This window comes from Haemaphysalis longicornis, unplaced genomic scaffold (genome assembly GCF_048455015.1).
Source record: "Haemaphysalis longicornis isolate Haplotype H1 unplaced genomic scaffold, Haemaphysalis longicornis Haplotype H1 scaffold_9, whole genome shotgun sequence".
In the NCBI taxonomy this organism is placed as follows: domain Eukaryota; kingdom Metazoa; phylum Arthropoda; class Arachnida; order Ixodida; family Ixodidae; genus Haemaphysalis; species Haemaphysalis longicornis.
In genome coordinates this window covers 130,803,981-130,824,939 of record NW_027526460.1, presented here as the reverse complement: position 1 = coordinate 130,824,939, position 20,959 = coordinate 130,803,981, and the positions used below count along the sequence as shown (strand labels likewise).

The following is a 20,959-nucleotide window of genomic DNA, read 5'->3' as shown; positions in this document are numbered from 1 at the left end:
TATGTTTGCGGCGACACGACGGGTGAAACCTGACAGGAGCGACCTTCTTCCAAAGGTGTCACGATGACGAAAGAGAGCTTTGTTGTATCTGAAATAACTGGCCTTTGGTAGCTCACTCAGCTCCGTTCCATCCTCGAAAGACGTTTTCTTTACCGAAACAGCGCGAGAAATGTGGAAGATTCGAATTTCGCGGCCATAGTGTAGTAATGCGACTCCTCCATGATCAGTCCCGGATAGTTCGCGGACCACCCGAGACGCTATCCGGCGCTCGATTTTCCCATGTATTCCAATAGCTGCAGCGCGCCGCATAACGTTCGGGAACGCTGAAATCCCGACGCGTAAGCGGGCATGTCACGTGGTGTTTTTTTTTTGCATTTCGCGGGCATCATCAGTAAGATGAAAAACACTAATAGGCAGTTTTAGCATATCGTTACCGTGTTTGCGTTACCGTTTACCGTGTTACCGGAAGCGCTGGCGATGGTGAAGCCTGTGCCGGCAAGTTACCGTTCGCGGTAACTCTCGCGCTGCGCAGTCTACTCCCGCAAACACGGTAAACGGTAACGTAAACACGGTAACGATATGCTAAAAATGCCTAATACCTTAGACAGGAACCGTTTATTGGGACGCTTTGCGGACCATTTGGCAATTTTCTACTTCAAATGTACAGAAATATTTATTTATTTATTTATTTATTTATTTATTTATTTATTTATTTATTTATTTATTTATTTATTTTGTAATGTGGCGGCAGAGCCAATGACTCGAACGATGATTGAAGGATGAGGAACAATCTATTCACAGAATTTACAATGCGGCCATAACAGCGCGCGCTGGGGCCAAGCCACTTCTTCGTCATCCTCGTCGTCTTCGGTGATGAGCGATGGCAGTTGGGGCATTGGTCGCCTAGGTGTCCCGTGACAATTTATTTATTTATTTATTTATTTATTTATTTATTTATAAAAGAGACTTGCCTTCGTCACGACAAACCCTCGCCTGGCTGGCACGCTTTATATAGGGCTAGGTCCCCAGGTGAGAAGAGAGAAGGAAGTGCAATGCAGGAACTGGATTGTTTTGGCAGTATGCATGGGGAGATACTGCGGAGGAAGGAAGGTTGTATAGTTTGAGCCCAGAAGTCGGTAAGGGGGAAATCAGGTGTGGTGGATATTCCGGGAAAGTCTTGGAGAGAAAGGATGAGAGGGTGTTTGTTGCCACGCCACGTGGCCTACAGAAAGGTTCTCAGAAACACCGTACGCAATACAGGCGGTGAGAGAAGTTGTTACCAGAAGGTATCCTCAAGCACCAGGTCAAAAAAAGGAAGCAAAGGGGGGAAATAACTAGGTCAAGGAAAAAAAAGCAGAAAAGGAGAAACCGCAGACAGACAGACAGACAGACAGACAGACAGACAGACAGACAGACAGACAGACAGACAGACAGACACACGCGCACACACACACACAAAAGTAATAACCGCACAACTGAATGGCACGTGCCGCCAACAGCAACATTCCTGGAACAGGCCTTTTCTGAAACTTAAAAGCGAAAAGACGAAGTTAGAAGGACGTACAGGTCACAAGACAAAGCGCAACAAAAGAAACAGAAAAAAATAAAAATAAAATGGAATTCCAGACCAAAGGTTGGAGGGATGCCTGGGTCTGATTGATTGATTGATTGAAATATCTTTATTCAGAGGAAACAAGCGGAACGGAAAAAGGTGGCTATCTCCAACGCCGCTGTGGCTCTCTCTACCAGCGATCGCTGGCCAGCAGCGTCATCGCTGCGCAGGGTGTCCTCCCACTGCTCCCCTGATGTGTTTGTGATTGGATGTATAGTTTGTGTACCGGCATGCCCATATCGTGTTGTAAGCATCACCTTCTTCCGGCAGTGGTGGCAAAAAAAAAAAAAAGACTTAGCGTCGGGAATCAGGAGTGTAGTTTATCCAGTCTGGGTAGTGTGTACGTACGTGTCCACAGAATGTGTTCTTTAGGGAGGCTTTTGTCCGGCGGTAGATAAATTCTTTTGTTGAGTCTCAATATGCTTAAATATTCGGTGAAGGTTACGATCACCATGTCGACGTACTGGTATAGATCCAAGGGGGCCGGGATAAGAAGACATCAGGCTGTGGCATTGGCGGGCTAGTTCTCCTTTTTACCCGTGTGTACTGGCGTCCAAATTATAACCACATTCTCCTGTGGGTGTTTTGACTCTTGAGGTGACTTGCCGCCTGTTTTTCTCTTACAGGCAAAGTTCGCTTTACCGAAAAGGTTGAGTGCATCCAGCGTGAGGCGCGCAAGCTCCGGGCAGCCGGCGTCTCGATCATCATCGCCATGGGCCACTCTGGAGTACCACGTGACGTAGAGATCTGCCAGAGCGTGCCTGAAGTCAGCCTCGTCGTAGGGGGGCACACGCACACCCTGCTCTACTCGGGACCGACGGAAAATGGTACGGATACTGTCTTCTTCTACCGACAAAATCTCGTGACGTTCACACCCGACACCCCCCTTGACCTCGCATGCATAGGACACACGGGTGCGATCGGACGGGGCACACTTAGCAGCTGGAGAAACGTCGGGACTGTAAGCAGGTTGGTGTGTCGAGCAAAGAAACGAGCAACAACAAAGAAACTGGCGGAAAGTGCCCGAAAAGTGTGAAGACGAAGGAAAAGTATTCGGTCACCAGTTGCTTGTATAGTTGCTTTATGGTCAGGCAGCCAAAGCAGGGTGAAAAATGAGGAAACGCTAATCTGTCTAAGAGATATTAGCGAGTTCAAACTGTCTCGTAAAATCATATTAATCAGAGGTTCGAACGCCCGCACAGATTTAGATGGAGTCGCAGATTACAATTGCTCAATTCTGCTAGTCCAACATTAGCGATACTGGTTCGTAATGTTAAACACATAAAGCAAGTGTCAGGTTTAAACAATGCAAGAAACCTGAAAGAGACAGTCCAGTTTATACTACGGTGAGTCGCAGAGCCATTTTATTCATCGCTGTGTCTAAAGATACGTCGGACGTACCCGCCATATTTCTTAATGATACGTCGGACGTACCCGCAATATTTCTTAAAGATACGTTGGACGTACCCGCAATATTTCTTAAAGATACGTCGGACGTACTCGCAATATTTCTTAAAGATACGTCGGACGTACCCGAAAAATTTCTTAAAGATACGTCCAGCTGTCCAAACATAAATATTTTCTTTTGTTATTGTTACTTTTGTGAAGCGTTTTTCTACGTTTGCTTACGAAAAAGTGGAATGCGGTCACGAGTTCAATGAATCCAATCCATTGATCCAAGCTTGACTTCGTCGCGTCGTCGTGGCCATGTTGTGGTGTCGCGGGTTGTACACAGAAGTTGCGAACGGAAAAAAAATGTGTTCATTGTGGTGTAGTGATGTGGTGAAGTGAGAAAAAGTATTAAGCCTCAGTGCGCGGAATAATTCCCGGTGCCTAGGTAGCGATTTGTGTGGGAGGGCTATGTTCCATGGGAGAGCAAATAGTGCTGCGCGATTTCCTGTTACGTGACTAAAGGATGCATGTGCTCGGGCTCTAGTTCATCGGAGCTGGCACAGCGGTTGAAATGTTGAGCCACAAGGTTAGCGATCTTGGTGCGGTGAGGTGGTGCCCATAACGTCCTAACTGGTCTCCTTGGTGGTCTCTGGTTATTTGAAGTATTGTGACGTGCAATCGGCCATTTGCTCAGTCAGCTCTAATCTTAAGTCAAACTTAGAACTAATTGTTACAAAAATGGAGTGCACCTTGATCTTGCATGTAATTTTAGAGCCTTTGTATGTAGTGCTACTAAATAAGAGTGTACCGCGTGTGCAAAACGGTTTCCTACAGGCTGAAATCGGCATTGCTTCTAGAAGAAACAGGATGTGCAGTGTACATGTGCGGTAGGCGGAATGTAGGCTATAGCAGGTACATTGTGTTTTCTCTGTATTATGGCTCAATTTAATTTTTAAAAATGATGTGAAATTTTATTAGCTGCACGCGCATGGGTCTTAAGAGAAGATTCGGAAATTTAGGCTTTCCACCTTTTCGTTACCCACTTCAGCCAAAAAATTGTCAACTCACGCCAGGCCCATTATATCAAACAGCCAGGAACACAATATTTATTGTACTTGCACTCTGCGGTGTAGTTCACAAATTTGAAATACACCTTTGGCGAAACCATGGACCATTTTTGTCCTGGCTAGTGAGGGAGGAACAAACTTAATGGAACCAACGAAGGCACAGGTCACAGGCCACGCTCGAATCTTCCCCCAGCAGATCTCTGCATTCATTGCACCTCCACTTCATGTTTTTCTTCTTTGTTTGCACTGTATCAAGCACAGCTAACCAGCCGTCTTCCGTGAAGTATTTCCGGACACTGTCCAGGTCAACGTCCTCGTCGAGGACTGTCTCGGGAACCCTTGATGGTATTATTTCCACTTGGTCCTCACCTGCAAGCAATTTAAGATACAGTCCTGAGGTGAGGCAACATGAACTCATAGCAAGCATGGGCTGTGTGCATAGGTACATGGGCAATGAAAACACGTGCAGTCCTAGCTTGTATGTACATGCCGTGACTATATGTATGTTAGCGTGCAGGGCAAAAGATTCGCTGAATAATGACACTGATGCTTTGAACTCTAAAAAGCCGTTATGTGAGGTATGAAATAAAATGCAAATACACACAGGGCTCACCAAGGAGCGCTCCGCCTTCCAGTACTCCTTTGTGCAATCTTTGGGGAACGAGACAGAGGAGGATCCTTTGCTCCTTTTCTTTTGGTGCCAGGTCACGGAACGGCTGCAATTTTTGTGTCAACTTCTGGCCTCGTTGCCATCGTCGTGGGAGACCAATGACGGTTTTCTCTGCACCTTTTGGTCAACCACGAGGCTTCACCTTGGCTGGCAGTTTCAGTTCTTTAAGCTTTTTATGCACACTGCCATCAGGTACTCGACTGGTGCTCGGGGACGGGACGAGGTTGTGCGCTTCCACACCCTCAAGCGAGCTCGCAGCATTTGCGTTGGCGACACCCGCTCGCTCAGTGCTACCAGCCTCTGCCTCAGGTGCCTCTGCTTCTAGCAAATCCACTTCATCAGATACTTGACTGTCGCTTGGGAACGGGACGAGGTTGCGCAATTTCACAGCATCTACACTGTCGGAACCCCTTAGCTTAGTGCTATCAGCCCTCAGTTCAGGTGCCTTGGCTCCTATAAAATCCATCAGGTCATTGCCGTTAGTCGGCTGTAGTTGGGACGCGATGAGACAGCAAGGTCAGGCTAGGAAGTGCACTTCATAACAGCAAAGCAACCAGCCCATAAGGCAATTGTTCTAGCATGTACGCCAACACTTCGTTTTTTACAACACCCTATAGTTACACAATTCGTGTATTACAGAGGCAGTTTCAATAATCACTGAACTACTATATGCCATATTGCAGCAAATCATTTCTCCAGTCTGTAAATAAGTTTAAATGGTGCATGAATCATTAGTTACTAATGAATGCAACAGTCAGTACAATGCGCCAAATGTTGCGTTTTATGGGGGAAAACAAGGTCACTTTCAAAATTCAATGGCAACAATTGGCTTGATGGCCTTTGAGATCACCAGCTTAACCAGGGCGTAGACCCTCTCACACTCACTGATAAAACCACCCACCACCTCAGACAGCCCTGGCCACACCATCTTGTTTTTGTGGCAAAAATAGCAGCATTTATTTAGTTGTAGCACTTTAAAGTAGGTTTGCGTGTTTCAGAACCTGTCTTGCAGTGGTTGTTAACACTAAGAGGTTTCATGTGGACCCGATTTTGCACGTGCAAGCGTTGATTTTTTGTTAAACGGAGCAGTTAATGGGAAGATGCACGCCGGCTTGACATAGTTGGCATGAAACGAAGAGAAAAGTCTGCAAGTTTGTGAGACGTTAGCTTGCACACAGCAAAAGGGTCTGTACGTCATGAGCAACATGCTTACTCCATTAGTGCAAGGTGCATCCTTTGCAGTAGTTCCAAAGCCAGATCCCTTTCTTTTGGCGTTATATTCATCTTATTGCAGGCAATTTCCCTGCGAAATGTCTTTAGCGCGTGGAATACAAAGATGAATACCCTAGAGTTTGGGACGCTCTAGAAGATCTTTGTCAGCCATTATGCATTTGGTCTTGCTCCAAGATGGGTGTACTTCCTTGAACTTCTCAAGCATCCACTTGAGGTTTGGGGCTGTTTCACTGACCAAAATTGCTACGCAGACAGTCTCCGTCTGTCCATTCGAGTCTTCGACATGCAGTACGTACACTGGCGTTCGAATTTCTAGTAGCTTGTACGTGGCATCAATGCCCAGAAACTCGGGAAACGCCGCCATGTTTGACTTCATAGACTTGCTTGACAGTAGCATGCCTCGAAAGTCCTCCCCGTCAGCTAGGACATGGTACTCAGTCCCTGCAAAACAGATTACATCCTCCAGTTGACTAAATGAGCCATTCATCCCATAAAACTTCAAAAGAACTTACAACTGTCCCAAGCATGGGCAGAAATTACTGCATGAATAGAAGCACCTTGCACTACAGTCAGAAACTGGCTGTAATCAAGGTTTTGCTTATATGCAGTAAATAATTTATGTGTAATAAAAGTCATGAAAATTAGTAGCAGTGTGCTGTGATAAAATTGTACAAAACATGGACATATGTTCTGGCATAATTTTTTTACATGGAATGCCTGCAACTTCTCAAGATTGTTGAGACTGATTTGAAAAAGATGCTGGCAAATCTAAAGGAAAGGGTTGAAACATTTTTACAGAAGAATACACACTGCATGTGGGAAGAAACAGTCCGACTTACTCTTAACCTTTCAGTCACTGTGGCAGCAGAAGGTGATAAGTTTTCCATACTATATACACCGAAAGCTATCTCTATATGTAGAGCTTTATAAGTGCAATAGAGTACATCAATAACAGCTTACCATACTCCTTGTGTAGAATGGCTGCTGTTTCCATTAGGTCATTCCTTGTCAGCGGTCTGAGAGAGGTACCAACATTGCTTTAAAGGGGCCATGAAGAGAAAAAACACAAGTTTGGTTCATTCAAAAGATTGTCTCGTTAGAATCATACTGACACCACTTTTAACGTAAACTTCGCTCAAATAAGCTACATAATTAGGAAAAACGGGAATGGTCATGCGACCCACCAGCTCATTTCCCGCAACAGAACCTATGATGTCACATGAGCTAAGCTCTGCGATTGGCGGAGGCTGGCAGAAGCAGACGAAAATTAGGTAGAGCTTACAAACTAGACGAACGAGCGATTTTCGCTTAAATTTAGGGCACATTCTTTACAAAGCAATAAGAATGATGGGACAAACAGTGGAAGTTACGAAAGCACATGTAAACATAGAAGTACTGATGCGTTCTGCTGTTCGTACTGCGCACAGCATGCTTGCATGGTTTAGCTGCACAGCACTACGGGGCTTGGGGTTGTCTCAGACGACACTGGCCGATTGACGCAAGCAACGGTGTCTTACGTGACCCCATTTTTCGAGCGAGCACTGTTTCAGGGAACGAATATTTTCTCCCAGAACGAAAACAAGCCAGGTTTAAATGCGGGCAAAAACAAACCAAACGCTTGCCACGGTATGGTGGCGCCATCTAGGTTACGGAACGTAAAGAAACGCGGGAACAAACCAACACCGCTACAGGGTGGAGACAACCTTTGAACGGTCCCGTGCCGCCGCAATTGGGCCAACGGGCTCAACGCGTTATTCTTTTCGTTTCCCACGAGACCTAGCAACGCGAAACAGACAATATGATTCAAACTTCTTCAGTAAACCGCGTTGCGGCGATAATTTTAGCGCGGTTTTGACACAATGACTTGCTTCGGCGGCGAGCGAGCAACCGAAAATCGCGGCGCCAGCGTATACGTGTTTCTACCCTGTACGGCGTAGAATGAAGGTACTCTAGGCTGCAGAGCGGTCGGTTCCTGTGATGTCATTTGGGACCACGAAAACGCACGATTGAGCGGGAAAATCAAAATTTTAACCTAAATTGTTTAAGTTCTCAGGGAATAAAGCACCGTTTGTATCCGGACAAGCGCTGGGGGCACTATAAAACACGAAATCTTTCGAATAAAACCAACTTGCATTTTCTCTTCATGGCTCCTTTAAGGAGCACAAGCTTCCCTGTCTTCTTTTCAATCCGTTGCTTTACAAACTTTTTGTTGGCATTTAATGCCAGAAGCTCAGAGGCCTCTTCCTTGGCACCTGGCTCCCTGAGTGCTCGGCTCTGTGGCAGGTGATCGTACAGCGCCTGCAACAGAGTGCTTCTGCTTAATTCTGAAAGGTGTCCATAGCACAATGGCACGTTTGGGCAGCTGCTGAGCACGAGGTCGCGGGTTCGATTCCCGGCTGCGGCGGCCGCTTTTCTGATGGAGGCGAAAAGCAAAAACGGTCGTGTGTTCGAGATTTCGGCGCACGTTAAAGATCCCTAAGTGGTCAAAATTAATCCGGAGCCCTCCACTACGGCGCGCCTCATCGCCTGCGTTGCGTTGGCGCGTTAAACCCTACAATCGATCAATCAATCAACGTTTGGGCAGCTAAAAATATGACAGCAGTTGAGCAAACATGCATAAAAATTAGGCACTGGTATTGGAAAGTTTAATGCCAATGGAGTAAGCATGTTGCTCATGACGTATAGACCCTTTTGCTGTGTGCAAGCTAACGTCTCACAAACTTGCAGACTTTTCTCTTCGTTTCATGCCAACTATGTCAAGCCGGCGTGCATCTTCCCGTTAACTGCTCCGTTTAACAAAAAATCAACGCTTGCACGTGCAAAATCGGGTCCACATGAAACCTCTTAGTGTTAACAACCACTGCAAGACAGGTTCTGAAACACGCAAACCTACTTTAAAGTGCTACAACTAAATAAATGCTGCTATTTTTGCCACAAAAACAAGATGGTGTGGCCAGGGCTGTCTGAGGTGGTGGGTGGTTTTATCAGTGAGTGTGAGAGGGTCTACGCCCTGGTTAAGCTGGTGATCTCAAAGGCCATCAAGCCAATTGTTGCCATTGAATTTTGAAAGTGACCTTGTTTTCCCCCATAAAACGCAACATTTGGCGCATTGTACTGACTGTTGCATTCATTAGTAACTAATGATTCATGCACCATTTAAACTTATTTACAGACTGGAGAAATAATTTGCTGCAATATGGCATATAGTAGTTCAGTGATTATTGAAACTGCCTGTGTAATACACGAATTGTGTAACTATAGGGTATTGTAAAAAACGAAGTGTTGGCGTACATGCTAGAACAATTGCCTTATGGGCTGGTTGCTTTGCTGTTATGAAGTGCACTTCCTAGCCCCCCTAAAAAGTTGTGCATGGAAGGATGCCACGTGACTGACCCTGGAAACGGGTGCTTGATTGCATATGTTGAAGCCAGGAGGGCACTGCCGACACCAATTTGTGCTTGTGCCGTTGCCCATCACCTTGATCACTACACACTAGTTCAAAATGAGATATTAAAAAGGCAACGCCATCGCATCAATGTGGGAAAAATGGGTGAAGTGGAATGTGCACCACAGGCAAACTCGAATCAACGTCATTTCTTTGATGCGCTGCTCAGGATCTAGGGGCTAACAGGCACTCATGCGTGAGGGTCTCCATGTTTGTTTAGACTCGCACGCTACGGGTTAGGTATATGTCTAATGGCAAATAAAATCCTAATGTAGCAATAATGCGAGACGTTGCAGTAATTAAAATGCAGTACCTTGGATATGTCGTGATTGTGGTCCTCATTCATCTCAATGACCTCCAGAAAGTTTCCATCATTGGAGGCCCTGCACTTTATAAAGGCAGGGCAGCCTTCTTGAAAAGAACTGAAAGAAAACCGAGCCATTCGTGAGGCAGATGTGGCATGCCTCAAGAAAATCGAATTTCTTCAGCACAAAACGAGTCTTCGACTTACCTTGTAGTTCTTTCTCCGTTGCTCCTGCTTTTGAAAGCCTTGCCGCCCTTGATGCAGCAGAACAAAACTTGATACTTTTCAAGCTTGTCACTGATAAAGCGCTTCACTTTTTCCCTGGCCGCAATGACTGATCTACAATCACGCACATAGAAGTGGACGAGCTTTTCTTCGCCGTACCGCTGGACAGCAGCCTGTAGGTCGCCATACGTTGGGAACTGGTCCCCAACTTTCATTGTTCCAAGCTAAAACTGACCATGGGCGCAGAGAGTCGTGATGGGGTCGCGTGTGAAGCTCTGATGTCACAGTTCACAGAACCGATATTTCGGCTAAAAGAACTAGTTGAAATCGATCGAAGATCCGCGAGCGACGTGCGCGTGTGCTCCCTCGAATGACCGTGCGCGTACGTTCTGCGCTTCGGTACGGAAGGACTCCAAAGGACCACACAAGACCAAAAGCCATTTTTGTCTTCATTTTATTGTCAGTGCGCTTTCAGAACGTAAACAAACACCACATGTGAAAGGGTCCATCCGTGTACGCGCTCGTAAAGCACCGAGCCGAGCACGTAGCAAGGAACAAGGAGGATGGTTAACCAACTCCGTATGTGAGCGTCATCCTGCAGGCGCGCAAGCAGACCGCGGAGAGCTAAACTGGCAGGGCAAGAGCTTTGCAGCGCGCAGGCCGGCCTCGCGCACAGAGCGAAACTTCGACCGACGCGCTCAAACACCGAAACGACGAAACAGAAACATATGAGGGGGTCGCACATGATTTTGTCGCACATGATTTTGTTTCCCCCTTCCCCGCTCGTAATGCAAAAAAAAAAAGAAAAGGTCCCGGGACGTAGTTTTCTCCCTCGCGCTCCGAACCGTCACGGGCATGTGGCGCCGCACGCCATGGAGGAAAGCGCCATCCAGCTGTCTCGTCCAAAAACGGTTCATAAAAGTAATACTAATAACTAAAGAATATATGTTCAGACATCTGGACGTGACTAAGATATTTTGCGGGTACGTCTGGCGTATTTTCAAGATATTGTGCAGGTACACTGGCCTGGCGGACATTCCTCAGTCCTCAATCGATTTTTTTTTTTGCTTTTTTTTTGTTCGGCCAGCGATGACGCGGGCGGCGTAAGTGGCTTAACCCGTAGTGGGCCGCATTCGATCTCTGACCTCGGCGAAGGTGGCGAAGGCTCTTACTGCCCCTTCAAATAATGTCCAACGAAAGAACACGAGGAAAAAATACATGCTGGGTCAGGTTAGGCATCGTTAGATTCGTGGCTTACACAGCTAACGCGTGATCGTTTTGCGGTCGATAGTTCGAGATAACCACGTGTGCTAGTTTCGGGCAACGCCTTCGAATCACTCTGGGCACTGTAGTCCGAGTCCGACGTATCTTTATGAAACCTTGCGGATACGTCTGACGTATCTTTAACGAATAAAGCTCCGTACAGTTTTCTTTTTTTTTTTTTTTTGCAATCAAAGGCGGCATGCATGAAACCAGCTGATCAGACGCCTTTTGACGTTGTGTAAAGGTAACTTACGAATGTTGTATTCGCGGGTTCAGATATCATGATGTACTAGTTTGTTTTTACGTTGCAAGAGTGTTTTAATAGCTACACTTCACGCCCGTTTTACATTTAAGGTGGTGAGAGCAACAATCGGTCTTGATTTTTACTCAAACGGCCGAACCACTACCGTTCACTGAAGCCAGCTGGCCAACGTAGCCGTCATTAAAGTTACGTACGATCATATGCAATTGTCAAAAATGTTTAACATTAATAATTAACATTAATAACATTAATTGTTGATAATGGTTAACAACTAACAGTGACTGGCCAGTCAGTGGTCGGAAGCGGTTTGGCCGGTTGGGTGAAAATCAAAAGACTGCTGTCACCACGCGTCAGTTGTGTTTCCTCTGGACGGAACTTTAGTGACAGTTGACATTAAAGCGCCTGGATAAGCTCGCTAAGGTGGCTCAGAGGTCCGCGTGCAACCGAATACACCGACGTACTTTAAAAAGTTTTGCGGATACGTCCGAAGTATCTTTAAGAAATCTTGCGGGTACGTCCGACGTATCTTTAAGAAATATTGCGGGTACGTCCGACGTACCTTTAGACACAGCGTTTATTTATTGCCGTGAACTATGCCCTCTGGTTTGCTTATTTGTTTGGTATGTTTCCAGCGTCTTGCCACGCACAGCTATCTTATTTTAGTTAGAAGTGAGGCGGGCGCTTCCGTGTACTTCTTTTGTATGCCGCGCAGGCTGTCTTTTTTATAGGAGGAGTGTATCGGCTGTCGTCGCTAAAACAGAATATTCGTCTTTGGTCGCCGTTGTGTCGCGGGGTCCGCTGTTGTGACAAGGGTCCGGCGACTGGAGCGAGGTGTGAGGTGCGCCAGCACAAATCCGCGGCAGAAGCAGCGAGTACGAGCCCGGACCCGTTCGAACCCAAACAACCAGCTGAGCCAACAAGAGGCAGGGTTACCAGATCGTTCGAACCACAAACCGCCAAATCGGCCTCCGCAGTAGCCAAAAAGTAGCCCAACACGGAACCTTTTCCAGCAGCCTAAAAGTAGCCCAAAATATTTCTTGCCAGTGATTTTTTGCGCATATAGAATTACTTTTAAATGCAGAGCATTTCTTTAACTCACATGTAGCGTCCGCCGTCCGTCCGCAACAGCTCAGCGCGCAGGTGCGCCCTCTCCCCCACTCCTCCTCTCCCGCATCACGCTTGCAGCACATGTGCAGCGCGCGAAGCTTCGTAGTTGAGCGCGCTCCGGCGCTGCAAGCACCGTGCGCCGTCTCCCCCACTCCTCCTCTCCCGCATCACGCTTGCAGCACCAGTTGGTTGCGACGTCTGGACCACCACACCAACAACACCAACACCACGGAACCCCACTATGCTCTGCATTTACACGTGTCCCTCGTGCTGGGGCATGCAACGGAGGATTTTTTTCCGCAAGGACATTTTTTTTTTCAGTCGTGACATTTGAAGTGCGAACGGCGTGGTTATCTCGCACTAAGTGTTTATTCTAGGCAAAATACCATCCCCAAGGCCATGCGCCACATGAATATCACGGGGGTCAGTATCCAGGGCGCGTAAGTGGCGGCCCTACTGTACCATTTTTTTACATTTTTGCTCTACGCATGCCAGGAACAACTCTGAATCAAAAACAGCGCTGCTGTGTCACATGGTTTACATATAAATATATAGTTTGTCGCAGAAAAGGATCGAGCGATGACTGTATACGACTTAGAAAAACGTTTATTGTTACTTGACGCAACACAAACAAAAATTTAAGAGAAAGACAGCAAAGAGAACATTTATTTACAATATGTACAGATACATCCAGAAATTGGCAAATCTTCGTAAAATCACATAACTTCAGTCAACACAAACAAAACCTCGAGAGAAAAACAGCACACAGAACATCTATTTACAATTTATACAGCTGCATACAGAAACTGACTAGGCTTCGACGAATCACATAACTTGATGCAACACAACCAATACCTTAAGTGACAAACAGCGTACAGAACATGTATTTACAATCTATTTATGCGGGTTTATCGCAAGCAGAGTGGCAACACCTTCACCTCCCGCGGCGACATTCGGTTGGCTGGCCATTATATTGAAAATTATTTAATGCTCAGCACGTATTAAATACTTTTTCGTGCAATGACATGAATAGAACAGAAATCAAGCCGGAAGGCAGAATAAATTAAATGCAACAACTTTGGGAAGCAATTACGTGACTTCCCAAAAACAATTGACCATCATAACACAGGAGATCTCCTTGCTTACTTTTGCATTATGCACATAGAATTTACAACAAGAAACCTGTCTTAACAGTGGCAGAGAATACGAAATAAGTTTGTTCAGAACTTAAACACGAAAGCAACACACAAACACAATAGTAGACAAAAATGAAAAAGCTCATGAAGCGCGAACCGATACATGCTTTGTTTGCTGCTTGAGATGCCTACAAAACAGAAACACTCAGGTAAGTAAAGAGAAGACCCTTTTCTTCGGTAATTCGCCGATCTGCCAAGATCACAATATGTACTTAAACTGCACTATTGTAGAATATTACAGCTTGGAAGGCTTGTTCTCTCTGCTGCATCCGCCACTTGTCCACGGGAAAGACCTTTACGTTGTAGCACCTGTAAAAAGTAAAACAAAGATTGTTCACTACAATGGTAAAAGCACGCTGCTTACTCAATACACCACCTAGCACCACCCTTATAACCCTCATCTTTTAGCTTGTTAACACTCCATCACAAACATGAAACGTACCGCGCTTCTTGTTACTTATTTTTCAATACTGTGCTTTAGGTTAGCAGTTGCTTAGATCGCTCTTGAGAAAACCGTCCGAACTTTCAGCGAAAATGTGCTTCACACTATGACAGTCACACCAGGTAATAGGAAAAAGTTTAGGAGACAATGCACCACGCCAGCGATTGCGTGAAATTTTGTTGTGCCTACGTACCGCTGTCACACAAACAATTAATCGCAACAGACAGGAATGTCGTGCCGTCAACGTTTTATTGGCGTAAGTTTTGTTTTCTAACAAGACGGGATCAGAGACTACAAGGCAGTGCAGTCCACAATGGGTTGGAGACGCACGAACTCCCCGTCATTTTTCGCAAGACATCTTTGCAAGCCTGGAGTTAGACGAGGTGCCCTGTGACCTTTTCTTGCGTTGTATTTTTAAGGGGTAACCAAATGAAGCGGCAATTCCGAGTGAAGCTACAAACCTAACTTTTTGGGTATTAGACTGGTTACGGTGTCTCTGTCGCCGTCGCTCACTTTGGCCTAGTCCGACGCGGCAGAAGCGAATGGAACCGACGGAGAAGCCCATCGGCAGGGTAATTACTTGTCGCTCGGAAATATCTCTTCCTAGCTTACGAAATAATGAAACGAGAGCTTCATTTATGGCTAACGTTTAATGATGCCAGCTTAATACATCCATAACTGTTATACTGCACACGAGTCTTGCTTAGACGCATGCTGGACGTGGTGAACCTGCAGAGGAACCACGGCCGCTTGTTCCGAAAACACATAGCAGGAAAGAGGATAGTTAGAACTGGCGTCACACAAATAGAAGAACATGTATGTGACCGCTAAGTTCTTCGCAAGAACCAACAGCACTAAGCAGCACTCACGCGCGCCAACCGTTATTAATAACAGCTGGAGTTTAGGCGGGAATAAGCGCGAGCTCTACCGTACCGCGCATTAAAAAATGGGATGGTGGCTCACACTTTCAGCAGCCGGCCGCAGTTGGAAAACGGTGTTATTCCACCAGTCAGGTAGGCTTCCAACACAACAATCGACCAAAACGCACTTCACAGACACCTACAGAAGTACTACGGTGGTTTCAGTGCCACAAAACAGACCCAACCATCACAGCGACGCGTCTGTGCACCAGCCCAGCCGTGGAGCAAAATAACACGCAAGGACATAACGCTGAAGTAGTCCGATTGACACCATTGCGTTAGAACATACAAATGACCCATTCCTACACAACGTGCAACACTATCTTGCGCACTATTTTGGATACGCTGCGCTCTAGTTTGAGTAGGCTTTGTTTCGTGGCACGATGCTGTGGCTCTATAGGTAACTATACCTTTTGTTGAGTTTTTGCCTGTTCTCCGCGCCAACCGTCATGGCGAGGCACACGGCGAAGGCTTGGAAAAAATGGCTTTTATCCGTCTGCTAAAGCTTGGCCTCCCATGGGCTTTCCGTGCGACGCTACTTCCGGTCGCCGTTTGCTTGACACTACTCAGTCAATCTTTCAGGCGAGTTACCGATGAGTGGCCGATAGCTCGGAAGCGAATCGGTTTCCAAACACTGGCAATCGGCCTCTGCTGCTTGGGATGTTTGCGACTCTAAAAGCGGGACCTTCATAATCGAAGGCTTTGTTGCTCTGTCTGCGAATGAATGCGTTGACTTCTTCCCCGGTGCTGGCGCTTATACTTTACATGATTGCCCTCGGCAGGCAAGGTGTCCGGCGACAGGCCACAGGGGCCGTACCCTACGGTGGTGAATCGTGGCGGCCTCGCTCCGTGCCTGGTGGTTCAGGACTTTTACATGGGGAAGTACATGGGGAACATCACCGTCACCTGGAACGAGCGAGGTGATGCGGTGAACTGGACAGGACAGCCCACGCTACTGGACCACACAATACCGCAGGGTGAGTGGAAGCGCGACGCCCGGCCTCGCAGAAGACGTAGCAGGAAAAACGGCATGTTACGCCAGTCCGGAAAAGTATTCCGTATTCTCGCTATTGCTAGGATTGCATGGTGCGCACCAAGTGGACAATGTATGCCAGACTCCCCATGAATAGACGCGGGAAAATACTGATTTCAAGGAGAAATCATTTGTTGGACAGTATGGCCCTTGCAACTTGTATCCCCGAAGGCGTCCACAAAGGCAAACACTCGGTACGCTCTGACTGGTCACTGGCCGCGCGCGCAAGAGAGAGAAACACTTGATTCACTAGTAGTTCAGGGGGAGGGGTTGGCCGGTGGGGTTCCGCAGGTACTCCGCGACCTGTTGTGCCTTGGAGACGAGGGTGGTCTGCATCCTAATTGTCGGGCTCCGAAGAGCCTTCTCCCAGTGGATAGGGAAAGGGAGAAGGGTTAGTACGGGTGCCACAGTGTGAGGAGGGGAAGAGGGAGGTGTGCGAGAGGGTGATGGTGGCTCTGAAGGGAAGAAGGGCGTTTGAAGGACGTGCTAGGTTCTAACTTCCTCCTGTGCGAGGGTAGGGTGCTTGAGGGAACGGGTACGGGATAAGAGGAAGTAATGTGGGATCGCCCGCCCTGTACGAAGCGAGAACGTCCCTGGGAGTTGGGGAGAACGTGGTCAGGCTCAGACGAAGGGCCTGCTCGGGTAGTCGTAGCTCGGGCTTCTGGCTTGACCGCATTGTTGGTGCCTATTTTTTTTATGGACGGGGCCCCCAACGATACCATGGAAGGAGGGTTTGTTGGATAGAATTTGGAGGGCAATTTTATATATCCTGCCGACTTCTAAGTTTGTGATAGCGGCTTGTGATTCTGACATTACAGTTTATGACCGAGGAATATGGCCGCTTTCTTTGCCGTTGGGGCCCAGCTTGTGAGGATAGTGAGGGAGTCCTGAGGTGTGCTATAGGGAACCTGCGCTGGGTAGGAGGCGCTCCGAACATCGTACACTGAGCGCCGCCTATGGGAGCGGCGCAGAAACTTTTAGTAGTACGAAAGCAGACGATCCGCCCGTTACCGTGCGTGTATAGGCCTGCGCGCGGGTTGCGCATGAGCTGTTTTAACATATTTTGTGCCGTGTTTGCCAGGGGAGAATGCGGCCGGTCGTTTCGCGGTATGGATCTGCGAATTGTTACCAAGTCTTTCTACGAGAACGTTTGACGGATGAAGGGCGGAAGCCGTGTACAGCAAGCTACGTGTACGACGTGGAGCTCCGCTGGGCTTCCGCAGCTCCGAGTTCGTGTTGCCCACCTCTGCAAGTAAACAGAAAGAAGCTCCTTCAAATGCAAAAAAACCCAAACACAACTGACTTGCGCGCGGCGAGTTTTAGAGGGGCTTCCCCAACAACCCGCAACCAGCCTGCGTTGCTCGGGTCGGCTCGGGTGTTGGGAACTTTAGGCTTAGCATTGTGGCGGATATTTGATCGCCGCTGTCTATACCATTGCGAATGACAAACCCTAACACAACTTTTTACCACACTATCATCCCCTTTCCCGCATGTGGAGCTGTATTTTCGCAATACCTAGGTTTTCAGGCGATCGGTGACAGGCAGCTTCCGTGGCCTGAACATTATGATTCTTCCGCGCAGGTAGCGCCATCGTTCGGCCACTCACCACACTTTGTATTCACGACGGGGCGATCAGGAAAAAAACCCCGCCCGCATCTTCCCACGGGGGGAACTCGAGTAAATGCGTCGCAGAGTGGTGGTGGTATCGCGTGAATGTTGCGTAATTGGGTATGGTTTGTGAATGCTTAATTGTTATTTCGTCTTTATTATTCTTATTTATTGAATGAAGGAGAAGCGAAGGCAAGGAGTGTAAAGTTAAAGTCTGTATTTATTGCTTTGTGCCGTCAAGCAAAGCGTCAAGTCAAGCAAAAGCCAAGCAAAGACGCCCTTGACTGAATTCCAAACGCGCGCTCCGCCGCTTATATACACACCGCCCGCGTTCGAGGGAGAGGAGTACAGGGGAGAGACGCGCATGCGCACACTTCCGTACACAAGCGCGCGAACTTTCCACGCACCCACCACGCCGTTCCGAGCCGTTCCGCCGTTCCGCCGTTCCGAACTTTCCGAGCGCCACCACGTAATGCGAGTGCGATTAATATAAATACCTGTTGACGCCACCGCTAGAATAGCATTGAAGCGCGGCAGACGATGCATGCTGGTGTTTATTTTAATGCGAGATTCGGGCGCAAACCACACGCGCAGGCACAGCGTGCACGGTAATGGCGGTTTTGTGTGTTGGAGAGCGAAGAAATCGCCATCTAAACTTTTCGATGAGTACCACGTATAGCCGGGCGGGCTGCCCCGCTGGTGAGGGTCAGAATGCCAAGCGTGCGTAGCTATCGGAGACTGAGGACGAGCCAGCGTTGCGGCTGGCAAAACGCCGGAAGCGGGACCACAACAAAAAGCACAGTCATCATACGAGTGTACACCAAAGGACAATAATTTGTACAGCTATATCAAGGGTAAAACAAGTGAAGCCTAGACTTAACCAGGCTAAATCAAGCTCTCGCTTTGCATATCCAAGGTTAGCTGAGCCAAGCCCCAGCCAGTGTTGGCGCTCTTTGGTTATGCCAAACTTTATTTTTGAACAGCAGAGCTCTTGAAGGAATACTGACACGAAATTTTGAAGGCGAGATAACTTGGGAGATAGATTACTGTGAACCCACATACACCATCTGCAAAATATCAGCGGCGAATACAGCTTAGAACATATTTAAAATCAATTTTGAAGTGTGCGCTACGCAACCAAGCAGCCAGCGCAGGTCCTCGCGAGATCGAAATCTTCTTGGAGGGTGAGTAAATAAACAACATTCATGCATGTCACGAGCTTTTGTTGGCCGCCGCTCCGATCGGAGGTCGGAGCTTTTTCTCTCGAGCTACAAACGATCCGATCGTTGGTGGCGGAGGTGGATGGATTTCGTTGGCTTATCGGACAGCTGGCCGCGAACTAAATTCTGCAGCGGTTCAAAGCACACTGTTGTTATTGCTTTTTATTACACTGGGCGCGAAAACGCGCCGGGCACACGATAGGCGCACTAAGGGAGCCGCGTATATATTACCAGCACGGTCGCTAAGCGGGCCGCGGCCGCGGACGCGAAGTGGGGCAGACAGGCGCAGGCAGTCATAGTCATAGTCGTAGTCATAGTCATTTTCATAGTTATAAAATTTTTATACAAAGAGTTTGCCCACTTAGTGGTGTGCACGGCAAGACAGAAAGGTGACTGCCGTGACGCTAGTACGCCTGCTAGCCCGCCACTGGGTGGGCGGAGGAAGCGTGACAACACAATAAATGAATAATTACTGGTGTGGAAGGAAGATACGAACAAACAAACAAAATGTTACACGGCTACACAAAGGGCACATATACAGTATGGACACAGACGAGCTACAAAACACACGGAACAATGTCCTTATCGCGCACCGTAAGGGTGGAACTATTGGGGGAGCTCGCCAACAGAAGGCGTGCATACCGGCTCTCTCGGGAATCCCCTCTGTTTCGAGGCAGAGGCTTGTGCTGGGCCACCGGGATAGACAGGAAGCACCGGATGGGGGCAGAACTAAGAACGTGCTATGCCTTGAAGTTCTTAAGTGCATTGGTTGAAGCTGGTCATTGCGGTTATTAACACGCACCTGGGATGAGAGGAACGTTCAAGGGCCCGGCAAGCATACGGCACAATAGCCGAACGCGGGCGACGTCACGACGGTGTGCGAATGGACGCCAGTTCGCGAGTGTGAGCCGCTCCTCGTATACAGGGTTCAAGGAAGGCCTCTTGGATCGCGATATGAATATGCAGGAGGCCCTGCTTTTGCACACTTTCCATACGCGCGGTGAGATGCAGCTGCTGCAGAAAAATAGTGCAAAGCAGGCTGAAAGCATAAGGGTCGCACTGCTTGGTTGTGCGGGAGACAAACCCGGAAGTCCGCCGAGACTTTGCAACGTAGCCAGCGCTGAAGTCGAGTTTTCTAGCAAATTGCACGCCAGTAATGACACGGAGTCAGTTGCCGTCATAGGGAGCGCCATGCAGGGTGTGCGATGGCTTCTTCACAGTGCGGGCACTGCTGAAGCGCATCGTGCAACTGTTGGTAGGGCTCAGCCGGAGATAGTGCTTCATTGGATTTCATTGAGGTAGGCGTGAAGGCGGTGGCAAGTAGAGGTGAGACGAGATGCGCGGTTCATCAGAATCATCAGAAGCACCATCTGTGTATTGGAAGAGCAGAAAATTGTCATTTCTGGGCATGTCATTAACATATACCAGGAACAGCGTGGGACCCAGTACCGACTCTTGAGGAACACCCGATGATACGGCCATGTCGGCCGAGCCCGCACCCCAGTAAACAACGCATTGACTTCGAATTAAGTGAAAATTTACCAGAGAGTTTAAGAGAAAGGTAGCTCGAGTGATAGGTTGTTGCCGCTCCATTAATTGGTATACTCAAGACCCAAACAAAGCTGCAAAACGAGAAATGAGGTAATGATGTGATGGCGAATTGCATTAAAAATCATCATCTACACCGCTTACGATAGCGGCAATCGAATATACGCTGCAGTGTTAAGCCTAACATCTGTAGGCGGACCAGTAGGCAGACCAGCTGGCTGCTTCTAGTGCGCGTCCCCCCCCCCCCCCCCCCCCCCCTTCACGTATTTGTCTAGCCGCGGCAGCAATTTGCACTCGCAGCGCCAGCATCACGTCCACGGTCGCTTTTAAATTAAGCGGCAGACGAGATCAGTACGTAGGGGCATTAGCAGAAACCGCCACCGTCACGGATTCGCCAATGCTACGGCAGGTC

General features: G+C 47.9%; 2 protein-coding genes and 1 pseudogene across 2 annotated transcripts in view; 1 reads left to right on the top strand and 2 right to left on the bottom strand.

The window, feature by feature from the left end:
- The window catches only part of LOC144153440 (protein 5NUC-like), a 62,480-nt gene that overhangs the window by 21,493 nt on the left and 20,028 nt on the right, over window positions 1–20,959 (top strand). The window contains exons 3-4 of the mRNA XM_077685086.1: window positions 2,239–2,439; window positions 15,921–16,115. Of these exons, the coding sequence (XP_077541212.1) occupies window positions 2,239–2,439; window positions 15,921–16,115 (396 nt within the window). The remainder of the gene's footprint in view (window positions 1–2,238; window positions 2,440–15,920; window positions 16,116–20,959) is intronic.
- LOC144151402 (uncharacterized) lies at window positions 4,011–5,214 on the bottom strand (annotated as a pseudogene).
- LOC144152407 (zinc finger SWIM domain-containing protein 3-like) lies at window positions 5,951–10,268 on the bottom strand. The gene is given in 7 exon segments (XM_077683676.1): window positions 5,951–6,098; window positions 6,100–6,415; window positions 6,935–7,011; window positions 8,080–8,084; window positions 8,123–8,272; window positions 9,733–9,841; window positions 9,931–10,268. Coding segments are annotated over 7 exon segments (1,038 nt in total). The 5' UTR covers window positions 10,164–10,268.